The 22,011-nt window shown below is 35.0% G+C and overlaps 3 protein-coding genes, 3 non-coding genes and 1 pseudogene across 6 annotated transcripts; 3 read left to right on the plus strand and 4 right to left on the minus strand.

The window, feature by feature from the left end:
• Nucleotides 1-5,623: 5,623 nt before the first annotated feature.
• LOC110786528 (uncharacterized) lies at nucleotides 5,624-10,048 on the plus strand. Its single transcript, XM_021991086.2, has 6 exons — nucleotides 5,624-6,000; nucleotides 6,459-6,573; nucleotides 6,728-7,390; nucleotides 7,555-7,666; nucleotides 9,371-9,444; nucleotides 9,788-10,048. The coding sequence occupies exons 1-5, from the start codon at nucleotides 5,918-5,920 to the stop codon at nucleotides 9,394-9,396; spliced, it is 999 nt and encodes a 332-aa protein (XP_021846778.1). The 5' UTR covers nucleotides 5,624-5,917; the 3' UTR covers nucleotides 9,397-9,444; nucleotides 9,788-10,048.
• A 321-nt stretch (nucleotides 10,049-10,369) lies between these two features.
• On the minus strand, nucleotides 10,370-10,442 carry TRNAR-ACG (transfer RNA arginine (anticodon ACG)). The gene has a single exon. It is a non-coding gene; the product is annotated as a tRNA-Arg (tRNA).
• Nucleotides 10,443-10,521: 79 nt separating this feature from the next.
• TRNAR-ACG (transfer RNA arginine (anticodon ACG)) lies at nucleotides 10,522-10,594 on the minus strand. The gene has a single exon. It is a non-coding gene; the product is annotated as a tRNA-Arg (tRNA).
• An 8-nt stretch (nucleotides 10,595-10,602) lies between these two features.
• Nucleotides 10,603-10,675, minus strand: TRNAA-AGC (transfer RNA alanine (anticodon AGC)). The gene has a single exon. It is a non-coding gene; the product is annotated as a tRNA-Ala (tRNA).
• Nucleotides 10,676-11,490: 815 nt separating this feature from the next.
• LOC110786488 (dirigent protein 23-like) lies at nucleotides 11,491-12,687 on the plus strand. Its single transcript, XM_021991044.2, has one exon. It carries the CDS (start codon nucleotides 11,552-11,554, stop codon nucleotides 12,110-12,112), a length of 561 nt encoding a protein of 186 aa, XP_021846736.1. The 5' UTR covers nucleotides 11,491-11,551; the 3' UTR covers nucleotides 12,113-12,687.
• A 2,688-nt stretch (nucleotides 12,688-15,375) lies between these two features.
• LOC110786489 (dirigent protein 23-like) lies at nucleotides 15,376-16,130 on the plus strand (annotated as a pseudogene).
• Nucleotides 16,131-19,126: 2,996 nt separating this feature from the next.
• LOC110786475 (uncharacterized) lies at nucleotides 19,127-21,837 on the minus strand. Its single transcript, XM_056842675.1, has 3 exons — nucleotides 20,608-21,837; nucleotides 20,376-20,519; nucleotides 19,127-20,281 (listed from the first exon to the last, which is right to left on the minus strand). Exons 1-3 carry the CDS (start codon nucleotides 21,835-21,837, stop codon nucleotides 19,127-19,129), a joined length of 2,529 nt encoding a protein of 842 aa, XP_056698653.1.
• Nucleotides 21,838-22,011: the final 174 nt, after the last annotated feature.

The raw sequence follows: 22,011 nt of genomic DNA on the forward strand, positions 1-22,011 counted from the left end.
AGAGAGTATCCAAAGGTTTGAACTCCTAGATAATAGAAGGGACCCGACAACACATACCTTGCCATAAGAGCTTGAGCAATTCCGCGATATACATGATATTTCATGGAAGACAAATTATACAGTCACTCAATGAAATCCATACACGACATGACAGTCGTACACGAGAGACATGGTCTTTCGCTCATGGCCCCGAATACCTTGGGTTTCTAGTGAGCGCTCTAGTAAGACATACGCACAGTCTTTCATAGAAGGAGGCCATCCCTTCACACTCACCTAGGTGTTCCACATGAACATTAAGAACGTATAAGTTCATCCTTCCATCTATACAACTCACCGGTCATCTCACGACACCACTAACTCGAATGGTCTCTGTCTGTGAGGCTAGTTATATAGATCTTCTCATGACACCACTAACTCTAATGGCTTCGGTCTATGAGGTTAAGCAAGAACAACCGTATCTACAAGGGCATCTCATGACATCACTTAGCCAAGTGACCTCGGTCTATGAGGCTAGATACAAGAAAACCAACCAAAACATCTCATGACATCATTAACACGAGTGACCTCTGTCTATGAGGCTAACACATTAAACAATGTATCCACCAGAACTTCTCACGACACCATCCAATCAAGAGGCCTAGGTCTGTGAGGCTAAGAATATGTAGAGCCTTACTCTCTAAATTGTTATCATCCCCTAAGGATGGATCAACACATGGATTTTAAAACCCACTCCCTTGAGCACGTAAAGCAAGAACCATGATTCATTCTTTATATAAGGACATGAACAAGTATTCTCTCACATACTCCAATGGTGTATCACATTCACAAGAAATGTTTCATTAGCTCATGTCTCACACACGATTGTCTCAGATTGCAACCAAACACGTAAATCTTGGAAAAATCCACATATAAACTTGAGAATCAAAATGTAGAGAAGTGGAGATCGCATTACCCCCACAACGAACCATCTCCCTTTAGATGTTGCGATAAATTATCTTCTTGACATATAAGGTCAAATGCAATGAACTCAACTTCATAGTGTATACACATAGTGAAACACACTTCTGCTATGCATCTTCACAAAACAATACACTACCACCTGGTGAAAAATAAATTCACTAGTAGTGTTGTGAGAGTACCAGCAAACACTGCAAAGCAACATCAAGTCAAGAGAAATTATCACCACAATATATAGACCTAAAAATAAATTAGCATATTATTTTGAGAGCACTTAATTTCTCAGTAAATATCAACAATAATATACTAGAACCACAATAAGTCTATAGTGGCCATTTAATATGATAATCAAGCTTACCAAATATTTTCTCTACATAACGGGAATGTACCTTTACCATGTATTGGCCTTATTATAAGAAACACAGATTCTCATCTCATCTCGAACCTCTATCTTGGCGTAAGATAAAAAAACACTTAGTTTTTATCTCGATCAGCTTCAAGCATGTATAAGTTAATACATATGATCACCAACAGCATATAAACACTATCAATTTCAATCATATAAATACACATGCATTTAAATCCAAACATGATAAGCCAAGATTAAAGAGTGGTTTTAAGAAACGGATCATACAACCACTTAGGTGCCTCCAATGACCCTATAATAGTTTCACATACCTACTGACCAAACGTAGCACACTTGGTATAACGAATTAGCAGAAGAGACAATCCGCAATAACTAGACTCAAAACAAAGGTTCAAAACCAAAACAGCACCCAAAGAAGACTCTCTTCTCAACATAGCTCTCACCAAAGTGATTCACAACTAACTTACTAGTTAGTCTCAAACTTAACTTGCCCCCACGATGCATAACAATTCACCAAAATAATATCATGTATAAGGAGAGCACATAATAAACATATTATGTAAAGTTAGAGTTTAACCATAAATAAAGTGAGAATAAACTTCCCCGATATTTAGCACGTTGGAGGGACAAGAACATCGCAACCAAGTTCTGACATCCAAAGACACGACACGGGTTGCCAATAGCTTGCTTGCTAGCTATTTCATGAATCGTGTGGCAGCCTACTCCGCTCCCTAGGTGTGGCTTGTTGTACTAGCCGCGAGTAGGTTGTGGTTTGTCTAATTGGTTGCTTGTAGTACACCTTGCAAATCCTTTAGCTTTGCACACCGTAACAAAAAAGCTTGCACCAATTATAACCCACTAACCCGTATAACTCGTATCACTTGTTTAGATTACAACACATAATTAGACGTGGAAGTTGACTTTTCTTCGACTTTCGATTGTGCCGCACTTATAATCATAATTAGACTAAGCAATTGTGATTTGTGACCGCTCTTATCATCAAAGCTTGGAATATATTAATCCATATGCACTTTGCCCAAAAACAATACTCCCACAAATTGACGACACAACAACAATTCTTGTTCCTCCAATCTTGATAGCCACCTCCCAAAAATCTGGTATCCAATCTCATCAACAAGCCACATGCATTCTCACTTAAAAGGCCGAAATTAAACACGAAAACTCAACAAATGATGTCCGCTCGACCGAAATAATACGAAATATTAGCCAATTATCCAAGGATTTTATCTCAGGCCGAGTTGAATTGGATACTCTATCAGGAACCATGCGCAATAAATATTAAAGCAATGGTAGATCCGCTCAAGTAATCAACAGTAACAAAAATTCGCTTCTAAATTGTAGGAAAAATAACTGTTGATACCAAAAATAATTATAGAGAAGGAGAATATATATTACTTGATTGTAGATCTCATAAGAATAGCGTTGCGCCATGGTATGGAGGCCACTGACTTAGAAGCGAATTTCGCCACCCTACCGGTGCAGGCTTATAATGACGAACGCCCCCAAGGTTAACACAACACCTCTGAATTCTAGCTACACCCCGAACTCAAAGGTTGGAATTGCTCAAGAACTGCTCAGATTATTAGGGTTTGTAATTTTTGTTTTCTGTCTCTCCATAAATCTGAATATAATATTATGCCAGGAAAAGAATAATAGGGAGTATTTATATGTTTCACAAGAAAAGGAAACAAAACAAGTTGGGCTCAAGTCCTACCAGTTCACTGCGCCATTTAACACGACCGGGCCCAAACTTAAAAAACCTCCGAATGCATTATATTTCCAACAATCATATGTTGAACATCGTGTTTTTCTTTCTCAACATCTACGATTTAACTTTTTACTTCCGTAATTCTCCAACAATCATTTGTTATGGTTACTACACTCAAATTCTCTTATTCAAACAAACCGCAAGTCTTGCATTTCATTACAAGCATCAAGTGTCACCTATGTTCTTATCATGTAAAAGTTTCTAACCTTTTATCTATGTTCTTATCCTTTAAAAGGATGCTTTATGTTGACTCTCGTCCCCTAACATGATTTTTTTATCTCCTAATAGAAAAAATGTTAACTTCAAGTTTTGAAAAATATATGTGCAAATCGATTCTAGTAAGTTCGCTTCAACTTGCACTTATCTCGGGTCATTCAGCGTAGCAATGCTTGAGAGTAAGCAGGGTGGTGAGAGATTAAACCTACTAATTACCTGGAAATGAATTCTCTACCAACTCCAGCAAGCCAATTTGGTTTTTTAACATAGAGTTGTGTAAAACTAGTCTTATATGCACTTGATCCGTGCAAAGATATATAAAATAAAATAAAATTATGTTATGCAAAAAAAATTATTCGCAAAGTTTCTCTACTATAAAATTAGACATTAAAATTATTGGGAGTTTCACTGAATTTTGTTTTAAAAAAATAATTAAAAAATAATTTATTTGTGACAATATAAAAATGTGGCATAATAAAATACTTGAAAGGAAAAAATAAAGTATGTGATCAATAAAGATTATATTTGGTTGTGATTAAGTGTTTTATTGTGACTTTCTTTTTTTATTTTTGACTTTTTGTCTGTTGTAATTAAATCTGATTTACTAACTAATTTTCTTTTACTCTGTCTTTTTATTTTACAATTAATGTTAATATAAGTAGTATTAAATTCGATTGACTAATTTCCTTTCATGCCTTTTAAGAGATTGCATGAATCAATCCATGATTTTCATTAGTCTTTATTAATTGGTGATTTGCATTAAATAATCGATTTTTAAATTAATTAAATTCAATGTCATAAAAATTACTCCCTCCGTCTCTTTTTGTTTTTTACGTTTGATGTTTTTCACGCGATTTAACGAATATTTAATGTGCATTGAGATTCCTCTATTTTTTTTTATTTAAACAAGAAAAATTACGTTTATTTATAATGTTTTCACTCTTATCAAAAATCTGACATTGGGAAAATGAGAAATATTTAAGGAACAATGGATTTAATTGGTTAAAATAATATTTGGGCACAAATTTTGATAGAATATTAATGCATTATGTGACAATATAAAAGGAAATGTAAAGAACAAAATGAAACACCCAAAATAGAATACGTAAAAAACAAAAAGAGACGGAGGGAGTAGTTTTTTAATTATTCACTCATTGACGATAATTTTATAGGGGAACACCAAAAGACCATTTACGAAAATGACCTCAAAAGTTCCCTTATATATAGAATAAAGATACTTATATCATAAATAGGTATTCTATATAATTCACTTGTAAACTAGTGTACATTTTTATTTTTTAGTGCTCATAGCTAGTAGCTCAGTTCTCCAAACGTAATAAAAAGTTAAGGTCCTTGATTTGATACTTTCAGTTTAATTTATTGGTCACAAAAAATATGCCAAAACTTATGTTTTTACTATTGAATAATATATTTGAAAGAATGTGTAGTACGTACTACCCAATTTACTTATTATCCCCATAGCGAATTTGCTTGATTGACTCTTCATGATTTTCAATATGTATTACTATCCAATTTATTACACTTATTATTTCCATAACTAACTTGTTTGATTTAATAATCAATTTTTTAATGAATTAAATGAAATTAATTTACTAAGATAGTGAGAGTATAATGGACTATTTCATAGGGGGACACCAAAAGTTCAATTACTAAATTGATCTCAGGAGTTCCCTTATAGCATACAAAAGAGATAAGATTTAAGAGCCTATGAAAAAGAAGAAAGTTTACACGACTCACAAATGAAAAAAGTTAAATTAAGTTCTTTCTAAAACCGGTCAAAAAGTGGACTTCATATAGAAGCATGATTTGATTTTAAAAAGGAAGGACTTAATTAGGAGTCGGACCAAAAACTTCATCCATTAAGCAATATCACCTTAGTCCCCCCCGGGCAAATCCCAAAAACCACCACTGTTTTACGCCACTTACAATTTCATAAATATAAGTTGGTGGAGTAAATTGAGCAGCTACAGAATGTTGTTGAACGAGTTTAATATAATAACTCTATTTCAATAAATTAACTTATACTACTATATTCTATTTATTTTGGGTGATTAAAAAAAATTAATTACATGACCCACAACTCCACAAGGCCACAATGGCCACATATATCATTTACCAATACTCTCTACCACTAATTAGATTCCTAATGAAATTAGTTTACCGTTCCCCCTCATCATCTTGTCCTACTCCAAAAGAACAACTGTTACTTTTATCGGACTATTAAATTTTTATTTTAATGAAAACATGCGATAAATAATTATAAAACTCAACCAGAAAACATAAACCATAATAAAAAGAAAGAAGGAACAGAGAAAGCAACAAAGGATTCCCACAATCCCACCATCCTCCTCCTCCTTGGATTTGTTGCCTGCATAATCACCCCGTTTTCTCTCTCCTCTTTCTTTTGGTTTGCTTTCAGTTTCCTATTCCCATTCTTCTTCTCTTCAACTAAAAGAGAAGAAACCAAATATTGCAAACCCTAAACTAATTTTTTCTCCCAAATTCTTGCATCGGGTGGATTTTTCTATCAATTTATAATTGATTTAAGGAAATTATTGAATTGAAGAATGTTGGTGTCGAATTCATTTGATTTATGGCAAAGGGATGCGTTTTTCTCTGCCGCTGAGGAAGTCCAAGAATCTGCCGACATGTATGTCTTCTTCTTATTTTAGGTTTTTACGATCTGGGTTTCCTTTAATTTTACTTCAATTTTTTTGGGTGGTTGGTAAAAAGGGGTTGTTGTTTCCAGTAATTTATGGGCTGTCGCAGATGACATTTTTAGTTTAGTCATGTTAATTAAGCTTATAATTTAGCATAATTAATTAATTATTGCTGATTTGTAATAATTCTTTTGGTATATAATTTATATGACGCTGTTCAAATCTTAGTCAGTATGATTGGGTTTTGGCTGTAGATGTTTATTTATATTCTTTCAATTATTGGGTTATTTCTTGCCTTTCTGGATTATTCTATTGCTGCTGTTTTCGAAATTTGATTAGTTTTTGGATGATTTTTTTAGCTAGTTACTAAGGGAAGTGTTGAAATTGAAGTTCATTTGAAATACCACGGAGAGGATATTTTTAATTGAATTAATGGTGTTCTCTTCAGTTTGGAATCAGCTTATCGATTATGGATTAGACAGAAGAAAGACGGGTTATCTTCAAATGAGTTAGATGAGCTTCGTCGAGAGGTTCAGACTGCTCTTGGTACCGCGAAATGGCAGGTACTTGCCAATTTTTGTTGTCACTTCAGGGTTTATAGTGTTCTTAATTTAGTTGTTCTAAAAAAGTATCCAGAAAATGTAGTGTGTTGTCGGTTTTCAGTAGTTGGTTAAGTCGTTTAGTAATTGTTTTTTCTTTGTTTTGTGTTGCTATTAGCTGGAAGAGTTTGAGAAGGCTGTCAGGTTAAGTTATGGAAATTGCCGTGATCATAGTAGAATGGCAAGGCACCAACAGTTCGTTGTTGCCATTGAAAGCCTGATAACCCAGGTTGAAGATAAATTGAGGGAGACGTTAAACGAAGAAGGAAAACAACCATTTCGATGGGTGAATTTGGATGAAGATGAACGAGATGACCTTGCTATGTTCCTTTCTGGTTCTTCGGGAACATTCACTAAGAGTGCAAGAGATAATATTGTGAAACCTTCTAATGGTTTAGTGGAAGAGAACCTATGTAAGAAAAAGGATTTGGACTATGCTGCTTGTAGCAGTAGTTGCAGTGGAGTACCCAACATGCACGCAAAAGGTTCAACTGCATTAAAAGATGATGTTGTAATTAACATGGAGCGATCTAGTTCTCTTGTAGAACTTAGTGCAAGGGAAGCACATGGGACGTGGGGGGATATGAACTGTGAAGTGGAGAGAACTCGTGGTGCAAAGAGGACTCATGTTTCACCAAAATCTGGTTCTCTGAAGATTGTGATTCCTAATGAAGGTGATCATATGAGTACTCATATGTCAACCATCGAGGCTACACCGAAAGTGAAGGGCTCTAAAACATCAAGTCTACTTCAATTCAGAAGTATTAATTGCATAAATAAGGTTAGTGAGCTAATTTTCACAAATTGATGTTCTATTTTGGCGGAAGAGTGATTTGAATATTCTAGTCATACATGCCCCCCCCCCCCTCCAATTCTTGTATCCTGTGATTAATTTTTCATTGAGCATGATACTTACCATTTAATGGTGACAATTACTTTTTGCAGCTTTTTACATGCTCCAGTGGTTTGAATAGTAGGATGCAAAACTCAAAACGCTTACAGTTCAGCTCTTCCATGCGACTCGTACTCATTTTGATGCTATCATTTTTCCTGCTCGGTAAGTACATTCCTTGAAAGTTGTAAAACTACACCGGAAGTTTACAAAATATTCAGAACTTCATATTTCTTTTTTGTACTTTCTTGTATGCATTGTTTCAACCAAGAGTATAAAAGATTGTCGAGGGGGGAAATAAATTTGTTATGTTTGCCTCTGAACTGTGGGAGTCGACTCAGTCGAGCTGCTCGAGCATACACAACCTCATATATAGTGAAGAAGTTGTTTCCAATTGAACTCGGTCTTATATGCAATCTCCGGTTTCTGCTTCACAATAAATTTGTACTGATGGAACTTCTTTTATTTCAGTCCATTGTAATCCAAAAGAACAGTAAATCTTAGGCTACATTGATGGAGAACGGTGGTAGGTTATATCTCAAGTTTTATATCCTCTTCGGTAAAGCTGGAAAACATCACAACTCTATTAATGGAATGGGAAAGCCTTTACTAATTTACTCTGAAGGATGCTGGGTGCTTATGTTTAGACACAAAGAAATATGTAAGGGGATTGACGGCCTTTATCATATTGCTGAGCTAATTGGAAAACTGAGTTGTGAATAGATTTATCTTCCTTTCACCCATAAGCCAAGGAGTGTCAATAGCTCCTTTTTTTTTATTGCATTAACACTTCAATTGAGCCTTTGTATATTTCCTCACTTCTACTTTTACCTTGGACTATCAAAGGAAGAGTTGACAATTAATAGTGAATAGCTATCATCTTAAGAGGTTCAATTTGCCATTTACCTTTTCACTTTCAGTAACAAATAGTTAAACTCTTCAAAGTCAATCTTGCACTACAAGTCTACAATTCTACAAGAGATTGCTTTTCTTATATGGCCTTGAAACAAAGAAAATAATTTTATGAGTGCAACTTCTGCTGGTAGCACTTCTGTTATTGGAGGTTTCAGACTTCTGCATTTGTTATTGGGTTTCCAAATACCACCCATGCGTGAAATTAGATGAGGTTATAGACTGAGGACAATTCCCATGAATTACGAGAGGATATGATCTGTTACACAAAGGTGGGGACTGGGGAGTATGGAAGAAAGAGTCGTTTGCTCTTCATCCACTTCATCTTGAGGCTTCCAATGACTAAAACGCATTAATGGTTCTTTCCATCTTTGGAAGTTCAGTCTACCAATGCACAATCATTTTATCCTTTGTCCATATGTTGTACAAATTTTAGGACCCATGAATCGCCTTTATGTCCAATTATTCTGTCGCTTTCACTGAATAAGGCTTTACACCCGATGGCTGTAAATATTAGTCAACTTGTCTTCATTTGAAGATTTAAGATTTGGACCTTAATGTATATGAAGAAGTGAGAGCGGTAAAGTAGTTGTAGGGCAGGACGGCAGTTACATGTTTTTAGTATGTGGTAGGTTTTTTGGATGCAACTGAAACTTGGCTCAATTGAGGTATAAAAGGGGGTGGTTCCTTTGTTGCTAGCTACACATGGATGTTTTTGAATGAAAGAGGGGTGTGGCCTATGTTGTTAGTAATACAATGCACACATCAGTCTGTATAACGGACCTTTACATCTAGCCATCCAGGCAAGGACTTAGATATATGTCACTTCTTTACCCCTTCATATCCCTTTGCGTGTGTCTGAATCGCAATCAGCTGTTGCTACACTTTTATGTATTTAATCTTCTCTATTTTCAGGTTGAGTTGATCTGATTGTTTTGGTATTCTGATTTTCTGCAGTGCCTTACTTATTTCATTCAAGCTGAAGAACGTGTTTATGTTTGCTACAAAGGGCACAAAGCCACAAACAATAGGTATTTGCACTTCCTTATATTCTCATATCATCCGCGAGTCTGCTACAACATGTTTTCTGTCTTAAGTGTGAATCTGGGATGTTATGGGATGATACTTCTACCGAGTTTGACTACATTGTCTGTTTTGTAAGAACTCGCAACTTAGTTGGTCTGTCATCAAATCAACTTGTTCCATCATAAAGTAAGTAGGAACAACTTGCACAACTAATGACTGTTCGTCTAACTAATCATTATACAAGGTGACTTGTGACCTATTTCGACAGAAGGGGCTGTGGTGAACTGGTGAGTCGGACAACTATTATTAAAATTATTTCTGAAGTTAACAAATTGTGTTTCTGTGCAGGTGTGAGTAGATTCTTTCCACAATGTTACAGAGAATTTATAAGTATCCTACTGTATGTAGTAAGGCCAAGCTGTCTGATATGATTCACATTTGCTGTTTGGAATGCTGAGCCCCAATGATTGAAGGGCCTCAACCTTGTTCTTCTTATTTGGTGGTGATTTAAGAATTACCACTTCGTTTAGAAGTTGGAAAAAGAAAAGAAAAGATTTGTATTAAACCATTATTGTACATTGGAATGAAATTATAGGCTTGTTTCTGCAAGTGCGATCACATTTATTCTTTGTCGGTCTTGTAAATGGCCGAATTCATCACGGCATTGTCATTGTCATTGTTTCCTGTTGCTCTTGACCTTTTACGTGTTTGCAACAGAGTTCATTATGTTCTTTCAAGTGCAAAGCTAAAGGAATGATGGGAGTTCTAGATATCATTTCGTCCATCCTCGTGGTCAAATGTGATTAAATCAAGTAGTAATTCCCAAAACACAACAAACTTTGTATTGTATTTCCATTGCTAAATCGATTTATTCTCTGTTTGTATTAAGCATATACACTCAGATAATTCAGATAATAGAAAAACAAAATTCGACTCCGCTGGGGATCGAACCCAGAATCTCTGGTTTCGTAGACCAGCGCCTTATCCATTGGGCCACGGAGTCTTTTGGTTTTATACAAACAGTCCTGAGTTCACTTTCAGATATGATGCAAAAAAGACAAATAAAGTTAAAAAAAGAAACTCGACTTCACTGGGGATCGAACCCAGAATCTCTGGTTTCGTAGACCAGCGCCTTATCCATTGGGCCATGAAGTCGTGAAATATGGAGATGCGGGGTATCGATCCCCGTACCTCTCGCATGCTAAGCGAGCGCTCTACCATTTGAGCTACATCCCCATTTGTTGGTCTTTTGGTTGTCAGTTGATATTTAATATGGAGTTGGATCTTTTAATGGCTATACTGCTGGCCTTTCAATAAGTCATACTCCGTATTTCATAACCTTACTAATTCCTCTATTACGTCATGAAAAAAAGTCGCTGCCAGCCTTTTACTAGCAAGTCAATAACTTGCTTACCAAAAAGGAAGTGTCAATACCATCCTTCACAAATTACAATAGAAAAATGCATTAAAGGAAAAAAAATCATTTCACTAAATAAGGCTCTTATGAATTAAGGGAAAATATAACTCGTCACGTCATATGTAATATATTCATGACGAATGATGCTCCGATCACTAATAATAATAATAATACCAAATAGAGATAATAGAGATGTCGTTGATTTTGAAATGCATATAATGATTGATGTTGTTTTCTACGGAGTACATACTTTTCTCAATTAATTAATTAATTTTTAGTCAATTTTTTATTTTGACAGGGATCATGAACCGTAAAGAAAAATACAACTAACAAGTCAACTTTCCATAAAAAAAAAAAAAAAAAAACAAACTAACAAGTCAACTGTAGACAAAGTTGACTAATTTGTTATGCACACGTCAGTTATCATATACAAGATTTTTTTTTTTAAAAAAAAGGTATTTTTATAAAGAAAGGTCCTGTCGGTCCATATGTGTGCTTCGTATGAACGTCGATGACAGAAATTGTGTGGTTGTTTGGTAATTTTGGCATCCACTACTTATCCAAGTAGAAAATTAAATAATTGATGCCAATTTTCTGTAGAAAAATATTCCTTATATAAACCCACTCCCCTCTCACACTCTCTTTTCCAAGCAAACAAATTTTACAAAAAAAACTAATCAACCAAAATTACAAACATGAAAAAGTCAATAGTTTTGTTCATGAATTTGTTTGTATTTACAGCTTTTGGTAGGGCAGATTGGCCCGAAACTTCAACCTGGGCCAAAACAGAACGTTATGGCCATGAACACATAACTGTCTTACAATTCTACTTCCATGAAATTTCTATTGGGGAATCCTCTACTATTGCATTGATCGCCCAAGCCCAACCCGTTGACCCGAACGACGTATTCCCTTTCGGCAACTTGTATATGGCAGACGAGTTACTTACTGTGGGCCCGGAGGCGAACTCAACACTCATTGGCCGGGCTCAAGGTTTCTCCGGTTCAGCTTCTCAAGAAGGTGTGAACTCTTTTATGAGCTTGTGTTATAGCTTTGTCGACGGGGTCTATAATGGGAGCTCCTTTAACATTTTGGGCCGAAACTCTATCTTGAATCCGATTAGGGAGTTACCGGTTGTTGGTGGTACTGGTATTTTTAGGATGGCCCGTGGATATGCAATAGCTCAAACATACGATTTTAATGTTACTTCCGGGGTTGTTATTGTTGGCTATAATGTTACACTTATTCACCCTTAAAAGGGCTTTTTTTCGGGTTATTGTTGTTTGCTATGATGTACATATCCGTCCTTAAAAGATTATCCCAAAAAGTATTTTCTACTTTATTAAGAAAGAAGGCAAAAGAAAATCAATGAGTTTGTAGTTTAGTCATTTTGCTAATTTAAATAATAGAATGTGAGAGTAAACATGTGAGAACCTCGTACTATAAATGCTATAGGGAAAACTCAAATGGACATACCGAAAAGGAAATTGGGGCAATCTTTTAAGGACGAGGGAGTATTTTAATTATTTGTTTTGATATAAATTTGTATTTTCAACCTCACAACCTCACAATGTCCAACTACTCTATTTCGCCATTTTTGTGGTACTAATCGAGCAAATTTTAGCTGAGATAAATTGTACTGATAATTTATTTTTCAATTTTAACCTCTGGATTTAAGTTGCACTTACATAACTTCGGACAATAAAACGAGGCACTGTTAGAAGTTCAGGACTACTTTATGACGTGTCAGTGTGTGCCTACCCAGTGATGACATAGACGGCGTATATTACACTCTTATGACACGATCATAACCCGTCAAACTCCTTATTCATGTTTGTTTGTAGTACTTCACTACTTCGTACAACATAGTCTTTCAAGACCTCTCTGCCTAAGGAACACCCAAACCCACTCCATACTACACAGTTTCATAGTATGCTTGTACTCAACAATATTATGTTCAATAATATTTTAGTATAAAAAAAGTAACAAGAAAATAATATATACAAGATTCGATCTCAAATCACAGTACCACTTCCAAGATTATACGCATGAAAAACTAACCTAGTTGACTTTATTCATTGTACTCCAGGGATTATATATTGGTACGTACCAAAATATATACTCCGTATAAGAAATATTTGTGAATAAACATTTAGACTTTTGCTTAGCTTTATCTTTATCTTTTTGCACACAAGAAAATGACATTATTATGGAGTGTAATAGTGTATAGATAGTAAAAATAATGGACGTTGGCATTTAGCTTCTCTTTCGACGGAAAATCAACTTGATGAATTATTATCAAAATAAAAAAAAACAGTATATTCCAAGAAGCACGTTATGTAGTTGGCCTTGTGGGTCGTCCCTCATCCTTTCGCTAGGATGATGCATTTTTTTATAAAGGTCGTTAGGGTGAATGATGCGTTACTTTGTCTTGTGTAATTATTATAGCAAATAATTGTGAATTTATCATTATTTGAAAAATTATCTATATAAATTTATATACTTACTCCGTTTCATAAATATCGCACCATCTTGTTTTTCATACTATTCACATTAAATGTTTGGTCATATTTTGTGATTAATATCTAAGAAAAATTGTAGTCATGTAAGATCTTGTTATAACTACAAGAAATTGTACCATTAACGACGGAAAATCCCATCGCTAAAGGCCAATAAGCGTTGATTAATGACGGAATTTTCGATCGCGAAACCGTCATAAAAGAGGGCCGTCGTTAATGGAAAATCCCGTCGTTAACCCGTCGTATAAAAAATTTGCGACAGTTATTCCCGTCTTAGTTTGGTTGTTAGTCCCGTCGCAAAAGGCTTTTGCGACGGGATTTTTAACCCGTCGTAATTAGGTTGTCGTTAAAGATACAAATTCTTGTAGTGTTAGATTCGTATCGATATATATTTTTTTCTAAATATCAACTTTTTATTATTTTTACTTATACATAATTCGATATATTAAGAGTCAAAGTATATCTTGGATAACGAAAAAGTCAACCATAGTGCAATATTTAGGGAACGAAATAAATATATAGTCCTATACGTGTCTTCTAGACCCAGCCCTATTCTGTGTAGACAATAAAGAACCGACAAAGAAAAATAAAAAACCAAAATCTAAATCAAAATTCTTTTGGATCAAATATTTTAAGGAATAGTATGTACTCCGACAAAGGTTATAAAAAATCAGTTTAGAATATACTTTCTCCGTTTTATAAATATCGCACCATCGTTAACTTTTAATCCTTTTTTTTGTTCTACTACGAGGAGTTCTCACCGTCTTCGACGAGTATCCCTTCCAGTTGAGATTTTCTCCATACCCAAGGCTCGAACCCGAAACCTTGATTAAGGAGCAAGAGACCCTTAACCACTCATGCTAACCTCAATTGTTAACTTTTAATCCTTTAACACATTACTTTGACTCTTAATATATCAAATTATGTGTAAGTAAAATTATAAAAAAATTGATATTTAAAAAATATATATCGATATGAATCTAAAATGACCTCACAAGACTACAATTCTGTTACGTATGAATCACAAAAAATGACTTAAATCGTAGTGTGAGTAGTGTAAAAAACAAATGGTGCAATATTTACAGAATAGAGAAAGTATATTTCTTGGGATCAACCGAGATATTAAAAACAAAAGTCAAAGCTGCACCCTTAATAAAAAAAATAAAAAAAATAAAAATTTAAGAAGATGTTAGGTACTTGTCACCTAACTAATTGGTCTACTCACAATTCTTAGTTTAAGGTGGCTTATAATAAATATTATACATCAGAGTAAAAATTAACTTAAAAGGTACTTCTGTGTATATATATATATATATATATATATATATATATATATATATATATATATATATATATATATATATATATATATATATATATATATATATATATATATATATATATATATATATATATATATATATATATATATATTTTAACAAAAAATATATTCTTTCAACTACTAATGTATAAGGGTAATCATTTATCCCTTTAAAATATTTATCCATCAAATTTATTTTTCACAATTTAAAAGTTAATCAAAAATCATTTTAAAAATTAAAAAAACTAGATAAATTTTATTCAGATGACCCAATTTAATATACATCTTGTGCGTGCAATATCATTTGCAGTCCAATTAATTAGTAGCTAACAGAGGAACCACTGACCGATTTCAACTCTTATACTTGGTGGAGTATATAAAAAGCATATAGTTTTAAGGGAATTAATCATCCAAATTAGAGAAAAATGACAAAAATTAATAATCACTTTTTAATATTCACATCCTATGTTGTAAATGTGAGTTCTTATGAGTCTCATGGAACCAAATCACCACCAACATGGGCAAAGATTGCACCAATGGGGTAGCAAATTCGGATCTGAGATCTGTCAAATTTAAATCTCTGGTCTTAATCATTAGGCTAAGACCACATTAGATATTCACCCTATTATTGTAAGGTGTTATTGTCACCCATTGGCTATAAATTAATTGATCCACTTGCAAATTGCAATGTAGCCATCGTTGTGAGGCGTTATTGTCACTCAATACATAAGGCCAAAGTCTCTCATTATCCCATCCTCAAATAAACCAAACAACAAAAGATTGAAAAATGAAAAGGTCAATAATCACTTTTCTAGCATTTGTGGTGTTAATGTTAAATGTGAGTTCTGCCAAAACATCAACATGGGCAAAAACAAAGCCTTATGGCCATGAGCGCAAAACTGTTCTACAGTTCTACTTTCACGACATTAGAACCGGGGAATCCCCAACTGCGGTCTTGATCGCGCAACCACCTTCGCCTCGGGCTTCGGAAACCTATTTATGGTCGATGATCCACTCACTGTTAGCCCGGACCCGAACTCCAAGTTGGTTGGCCGTGCACAAGGTTTATATGGTTCAGCCTCCCAAGAAGGTGTAAATTATATTACGGGTTTATCCTATGGCTTTGTTGACGGGGTCTATAATGGAAGCACTTTGGTCATTTTCGGAATAAACTCGATTGCGAATCCGGTCAGGGAGCTTCCGATTGTGGGTGGGACGGGGATTTTTCGGATGCCTCGTGGGTATGCTATTGCTCGAACATACTTTCATAATACTACTCTTCATAATGCCATTGTTGGATACAATGTCACAGTTTTTCATCATTAACTAGTTTTTTTTTATCTAGGACCATATCCCGAGTCATTACATGAAAAAATATGTAGTATTTAATTATGCCACTACATGAAAAGAAATAAAAAACGTGATTAGATGCTACGAGTACTATTATTTTACTCCGTATTTTCTTTACTATTTTTGTCATATTTTATGTATTGTTTTTGGAAAGAAAAAAAATCAAATACTCTGGTATAAGGAAGAAGAATATAATTTGATTGGGTTTTTCATTTTTGCTTAGATGTAATAAGCTTGAAACTAATTATGGAGTACTCGCACAATGTAAAATAAGTACTCCGTAAATAAGGAAATTTTCATATTTACCACCTTTTAAGTTTTATGTTTTTATATTTAGGCAAATTTGTTAAAAACCACCTTTTATAATAGAAATTTTGCGAGAAACCACCTTTTAAAAAAAAATTGCGAGAAGAAACCCGATTTATAAATATTTTTGCGAAAGACCACCTTTAGCCGGATTCCGATAGTTGACTCATTTTGCCGGCGTTGACTTACACGTGACTTGTTAAAATAAAAAATTATATCGTTTTTTCTTAGAGCAACTCCAATGGTGAGCTACGAGATGTTGTGGCTAAGTTTGGCATGTCAAATTTCTAGCTACAATTGATTAAAACTACAAGTTATCACATTGGTGGGCTACAAAACTTTGTAGCTCCCTATAATATTTTTCATAAAATAATTTATTTATTTGAGCTATATTTTTTTGAGCTACGTAGCCCAAAATAGCTACAAAGTTTTAACAGCGGCTTATATCATTGTTGTACCAATGGTGGGCTACCTGCTCACATGTTCATTTTTTTTGTGAGCAAGTCCATTTTGTAACCATTGGAGTTGCTCTTATTCTTCCCTTCAATTTAACTCCATTCTCTTTCTCTCACCTCTCTTATCTCACTGCGCCATTTTTTTTCTTCCATGGAAGTTGCTGGGCTTCAATTTGAGCTCAAAATATTCTTGCACTAAACTACAATTGAAGGTACATAATTGCTTAAATTTACTCTTTTGTAAGTAAATTTTGTGGATTGTGATTGTTTTGGTCGAATTAGGTTTTGTAATTGCGAAAAATGAAATTTGCAATTATTAACTAATTATAGGCTGTTTCTATCTAATAGTGTAATTTGTGAATAATGTTGAAGAATAAAAATTTGGACTCGAATCCACATTCTGATAAGAAGTAGATGTGAAAATATGAAATTGAGATCAAGTTATGTAATCTTGGAATCGCCAAAAGAATAATTAATTCAAAAAGTAATTGCAAATTTAGTAAACAATCGTAACTAGCATTATCAATTAAACCAGTACTAGTAGTTGTTGTTTCCTACTACGAGTACTATTCATTATTTGATGCACAAAGTCGATCAAGTCGATCGCAAGTCTGAAGTCTCAAGTTGTGAATGTGCAATTACAAGCTGTCACCTCATTAGATTGCATTCACTTCAGCAGGGACTACAATAGTTGTGTTATTATTCATCTATTTTTGAAGTTTTGAAGTCTTGGGTTGATGGTTATAGTTGAAATTGGAAACTAAGAAAGAGATTAATGGTAGTATTAAAATCTGTTTCTTAATCTTTTATAGTTTGTACCTGATAAGAATGGATAATTTAACATTGGAGGATGAATTAGTAATACATTGTTTGCTTTATAGATAGCTCACAAATTGGATAAATACTCTAATAGAGTAGATATTGAGATGTGATTTGATAGGGGGAAGCAATTTTATTTTGCTGGTAAACCATTTGGGGATTATAGTCTGCAAATTACAGTAGCTTGATAGATTTATTAAGAAAAAAATTGTCAAAATTGGATGAGTCGATCGAGTTTCCTGGGTTGTAGACAATACAGCTATGAACCTATTACTTTAAACACAATTATGTAAGCACTAATTTGATTACGAAGGCATATTTTCTTGTATTAATTTTTGTTTGATTTCTGAATAAGCTGCAAAGTAAAACCTGCTTGTTGAATGTCATCAGGAGATGGATGTATTTAAGGTCGACAACGCTGCTCAAAGGGTTCAATCGTGGCTCAGAGATAAGCCTCAAACATTCTCCTTGGTGAAGGACACATTAGCTTATGATCATGCAGAATCGCAGATAGAAGACTACCATTAATCGACAGATAGCAAGCGATGTTGAAGATGTGATTGATATGTTTGTCTAATGTTTGTTCAGTTGATATGTTTATCTACTCTGAGAGGTCAGGATAGAAGCTATTCCAGAGATCGAAGTCAGGATAGAAGCAATCTAACTCAAAGTACAAGTTAAGCAGGGCAATGGGGTTATTGGTGCTTGTATTATTGTTTATATTGTAGTGTATTTGGTTAGATTAATGTTTAGTGTATGCTTGATGGTGTAACTTGCAAAGTAAAACTTCAAATGGCAATGTAACACTTTGATTTGAAATGTAAGACTTCATTTGGAATGAAAAAATTGATTTTGGAATGAGATGAACCAAAATTGACTTTATTTTTAGAATGAGATGAACCAAAGTTGACTTTATTTTTTGAATGAGATGAACCAAAGTTGACTTTATTTTTTGAATGAGATGAACCATACTTCTGGTCTGCTGGTTTTCTACTTCTTTTTGTCTCAGAATACGAGCAAGAGCATGATGCACACAGAAGCATAAAAAAAAGTCTGCAGTTTCTGTCCTGTTTTGATCTTCTTTGCAGGTGGTTGTTCGACACCGAACAGACTTGATCAAGCCAGCAGGATCTCCATATTTGCTTCTGAACTCATCTATTTCCTGTAGCTGCTTTTGAACTCATCTGCTGCCAGTCAACTTTCCTTAGCTAAACACAAAACACCACTACAGCTAACAACAACCAACCATCACCAACTATTGAACTGACAGGAAACTAACAGCACAGATCATTAAGCTCTAATTAATCTGCATCAGGCATGTTTCTTATCAAAAAAATTGAACCAAACATCTAATTTAAATAGAAAATCAGAAATGTAGTTAAAAGGATAACACTTTCCATTGATCACAAAAAAACAGTCAGAAGGCTGTTTGTGTTACATAAACTGATGCAGTAGTTTATAACCAAAATTAAACATTTAAAAGCACCTTAAAACTAACATCTAACTTCCTAAGTCTGTGACATGAGACGATGCAACAAAAGTGGATCCAATTTGTCGTGACTGTGAAATTGGAGCAGAAATGGAACTGGACTTCTTTGCCATTTTTGAAACGGGACCTTTCTTAGATGACGGTGCAGTTGCACCTTTCTTCGATGTTGCTTGCTTAGGTGCTGCTACTTTCTTTGTTGTTTTCTTAGGTGCTTGCATTGGTGTAGGTGCTTGCGGTGGTGCAGGGGCTTGAGATTGAGATTGACTGAGGGTGGTTTCATCACTAGTTTGAGTGGCTTGAGACTGACTCAGCGTAGCTGCGTTAGACTGACCAAGGCTGGAAGTACTAAAACTTGGCCTCCCACCTTTGTTTCTGGTATTTGCATCTGACAGGGGAACATTTTGGCACTTTGGTTTGTAGTGCCCAAGTCCACCACATCTAGAGCACCTATTATTTTTCTTTGCTCTTTTAACCAACTTTTTCTCCTTATCCTCTCCTGGTTCCTTGACCCTTTTCCTTTTACTTGGCCTTCCAGGCATCTTTCTATAAGGAGGGGGAAGCGGGTGTGGTTGAGGTGTGGTATCCCATTGAGTATGGCCTGGCATGGCTTTGAATGCAGGAGAGTAGGTGGCTGCATATGTGCTTACATGGTAAGCTACGTGTACAAACTCCTCATATTGCAACCTCCTCTTCACAATACATGCTAAGGCATGCCAACATGGAATCCCCATAAGACTCCATCTATAACACCCACATACCTTGTTCTTCAAGTTCACCACAAAGGTATCCCCGTCATCATCAACTTCGAACTCATGCAACCCGGCCTGATTGATTTTCATTTTTGACACTTGTAAAAGACCATTGTGAATCATTTTCACCACTGAAGGTATAATAACCCCATCAAAGCTTTTTAACCCATTTCTCTTCGCACAACATCTTTTCATTACATATCTCCTAATCCACTCCATTAGGGAAAGTATAGGTTTGGACCTTGCATCTCTTAACACATTGTTAAAGCTCTCACAACAATTGTTAAGAAGCATACCCGACTTGGAACTTGTACCGAAGGCATGCCTTGACCAATTGCAAGACGGTATTGCATCTAAGTACTTGAATGCCTCAATATTCAAACCTTTAATTGCCTCCATATGTTGTTTAAAATGATGCTGCAATTTGTAATGTATTAATTAATTAGATTATTATATTAGACACACGAAAGTCCATGAAAATGTAAAACATTGACCAGTAATACTATCTAACCTTTGTGGATGACCTTGCAGCTTTCCAGAAACTCTCTCTGTAAATCTCTCCCGGGAACTTGTTCTTGAAATTGGCCCAAATGTGTCTGCAGCAAAACCTTATCTCTGCATTTGGTACCACAGTTCTAAAAGCATCTAGCAATCCCTAGAAGTTCAACCACAATATTTGTTAGATTATTGTCAAAAGGAATGCAAAACATATGAAGGACACGCAAGCATCCAGTAAACCATACCTTTTGTCGGTCTGACATGTAGGTCACTTCTTTTTCTTCTTCTTTTTCATGCACCCAAGTTACAGAAGATGCCACAGAAGCTATGTCCCTCACAAGAAGCTCCAAAAACCAAGTCCAAGTCTCTGAATTCTTTGTCTCAACCACAGCCCAAGCAACCGGGAATATGTTGTTGTTCCCATCTTTCCCCACTGCCGTCAACAATACACCTGGGTAAGGACCTCGCAAATGGGCACCGTCCACTCCTAATATAGGCCTACACCCAGCAATAAAACCTTCTTTGCAAGGCTGCAAACAAATGTACATCCTCTGAAATAAAGGAGGTGGCTTCTCAATTCCATCCACCTTCACAACTGCAGTGCTACCAGGATTATACTTGCGAATTGTAGCTGCATATTCCCACACCCTCTCATACTCTACAGATGCATCACCAAACAACATCCTTAATGCAATCTGCTTAGAATAATAAGCCTTATAGTATCCAATTTCAGCCTTTACCTCTCTTTCAGCTCTACTTATATATGCTGTCATTTTCATTGATGGATCATCTCTCCAATCTTCTAAATATCTCTCGGCAAGATAATATGAGGTCACTTTAGGATTCTGATGTTGATGCCCACACACATGCTCACTTCTCATACTTTTGATTTGAAAGGTTTCCTCCCCTTTTACCTTCCTGCAATGAACCTTAAACCTGCACTTCCTCTTTAGCTTACAACTACACTTTTGTCTCCTAGCTCTCTTCCAGGGACAATCACACCTCTTTGCACAATATACAGAAATCCTCAAGGAAGTGTTATGCAAGTAATAGTAATCATATCCGTTATCTATGGCATGATGCCTCAAAGCCTTCCTAAAAACTTTGTTGGATGGAAATTTCATGTCGAGCTTTAATGTTATCTCTTGTTTGAAGTCTACTTGTGGATTAAAGATTGGATACTCTGGTCCTTCATCATCAGACCCAATGACACTTACAACTTCACCATCACTGTCATTCAGCTCATCATCACTATGCACCATAATCCCATGATCTTCCTCGTGATCTTCCTCCTCATCATCTTCAACAAGAATTTGTGATAGCCCTCCTAAGCTGCTAATTACCGTCTCATTGATGCCATGATCCATATTTTCAGCAAACAAATCATCATCATTTTTATCTTCATAGTCTCTCTCACTCAAATAGGCATCATTGTCCTCATTGTCAGTTGCTAGCCTAATATCAACCGACTCCATCGATTTAAACCAGAGAATAAATAAATTAATCCTAGCATGAACCTAAAACAAACATACAAACATACACATATTTCAAATTCGATATCAATTAGCTATTGAATTAACAATAATTAATCATCTAATTCAATAAATACGATCAAAACAACATAAAAAGTCCAATTAAAATATGCAATT

Source organism: Spinacia oleracea, chromosome 4 (assembly GCF_020520425.1).
Source record: "Spinacia oleracea cultivar Varoflay chromosome 4, BTI_SOV_V1, whole genome shotgun sequence".
Classification (NCBI taxonomy): domain Eukaryota; kingdom Viridiplantae; phylum Streptophyta; class Magnoliopsida; order Caryophyllales; family Amaranthaceae; genus Spinacia; species Spinacia oleracea.

Excerpts from the sequence above, each read along its gene's own strand:
- LOC110786528 (XM_021991086.2), top strand. The coding sequence starts at position 5,918 with ATGTTGGTGTCGAATTCATTTGATTTATGGCAAAGGGATGCGTTTTTC. Across the intron at positions 7,391-7,554 it reads GTATTAATTGCATAAATAAG|CTTTTTACATGCTCCAGTGG; the intron begins GTTAGTGAGCTA and ends TACTTTTTGCAG. Across the intron at positions 7,667-9,370 it reads GCTATCATTTTTCCTGCTCG|TGCCTTACTTATTTCATTCA; the intron begins GTAAGTACATTC and ends GATTTTCTGCAG.
- LOC110786488 (XM_021991044.2), top strand. The coding sequence starts at position 11,552 with ATGAAAAAGTCAATAGTTTTGTTCATGAATTTGTTTGTATTTACAGCT.
- LOC110786475 (XM_056842675.1), bottom strand. The coding sequence starts at position 21,837 with ATGGAGTCGGTTGATATTAGGCTAGCAACTGACAATGAGGACAATGAT. Across the intron at positions 20,520-20,607 it reads ACATGTCAGACCGACAAAAG|GGATTGCTAGATGCTTTTAG; the intron begins GTATGGTTTACT and ends TTGAACTTCTAG. Across the intron at positions 20,282-20,375 it reads CTGCAAGGTCATCCACAAAG|CATCATTTTAAACAACATAT; the intron begins GTTAGATAGTAT and ends TACAAATTGCAG.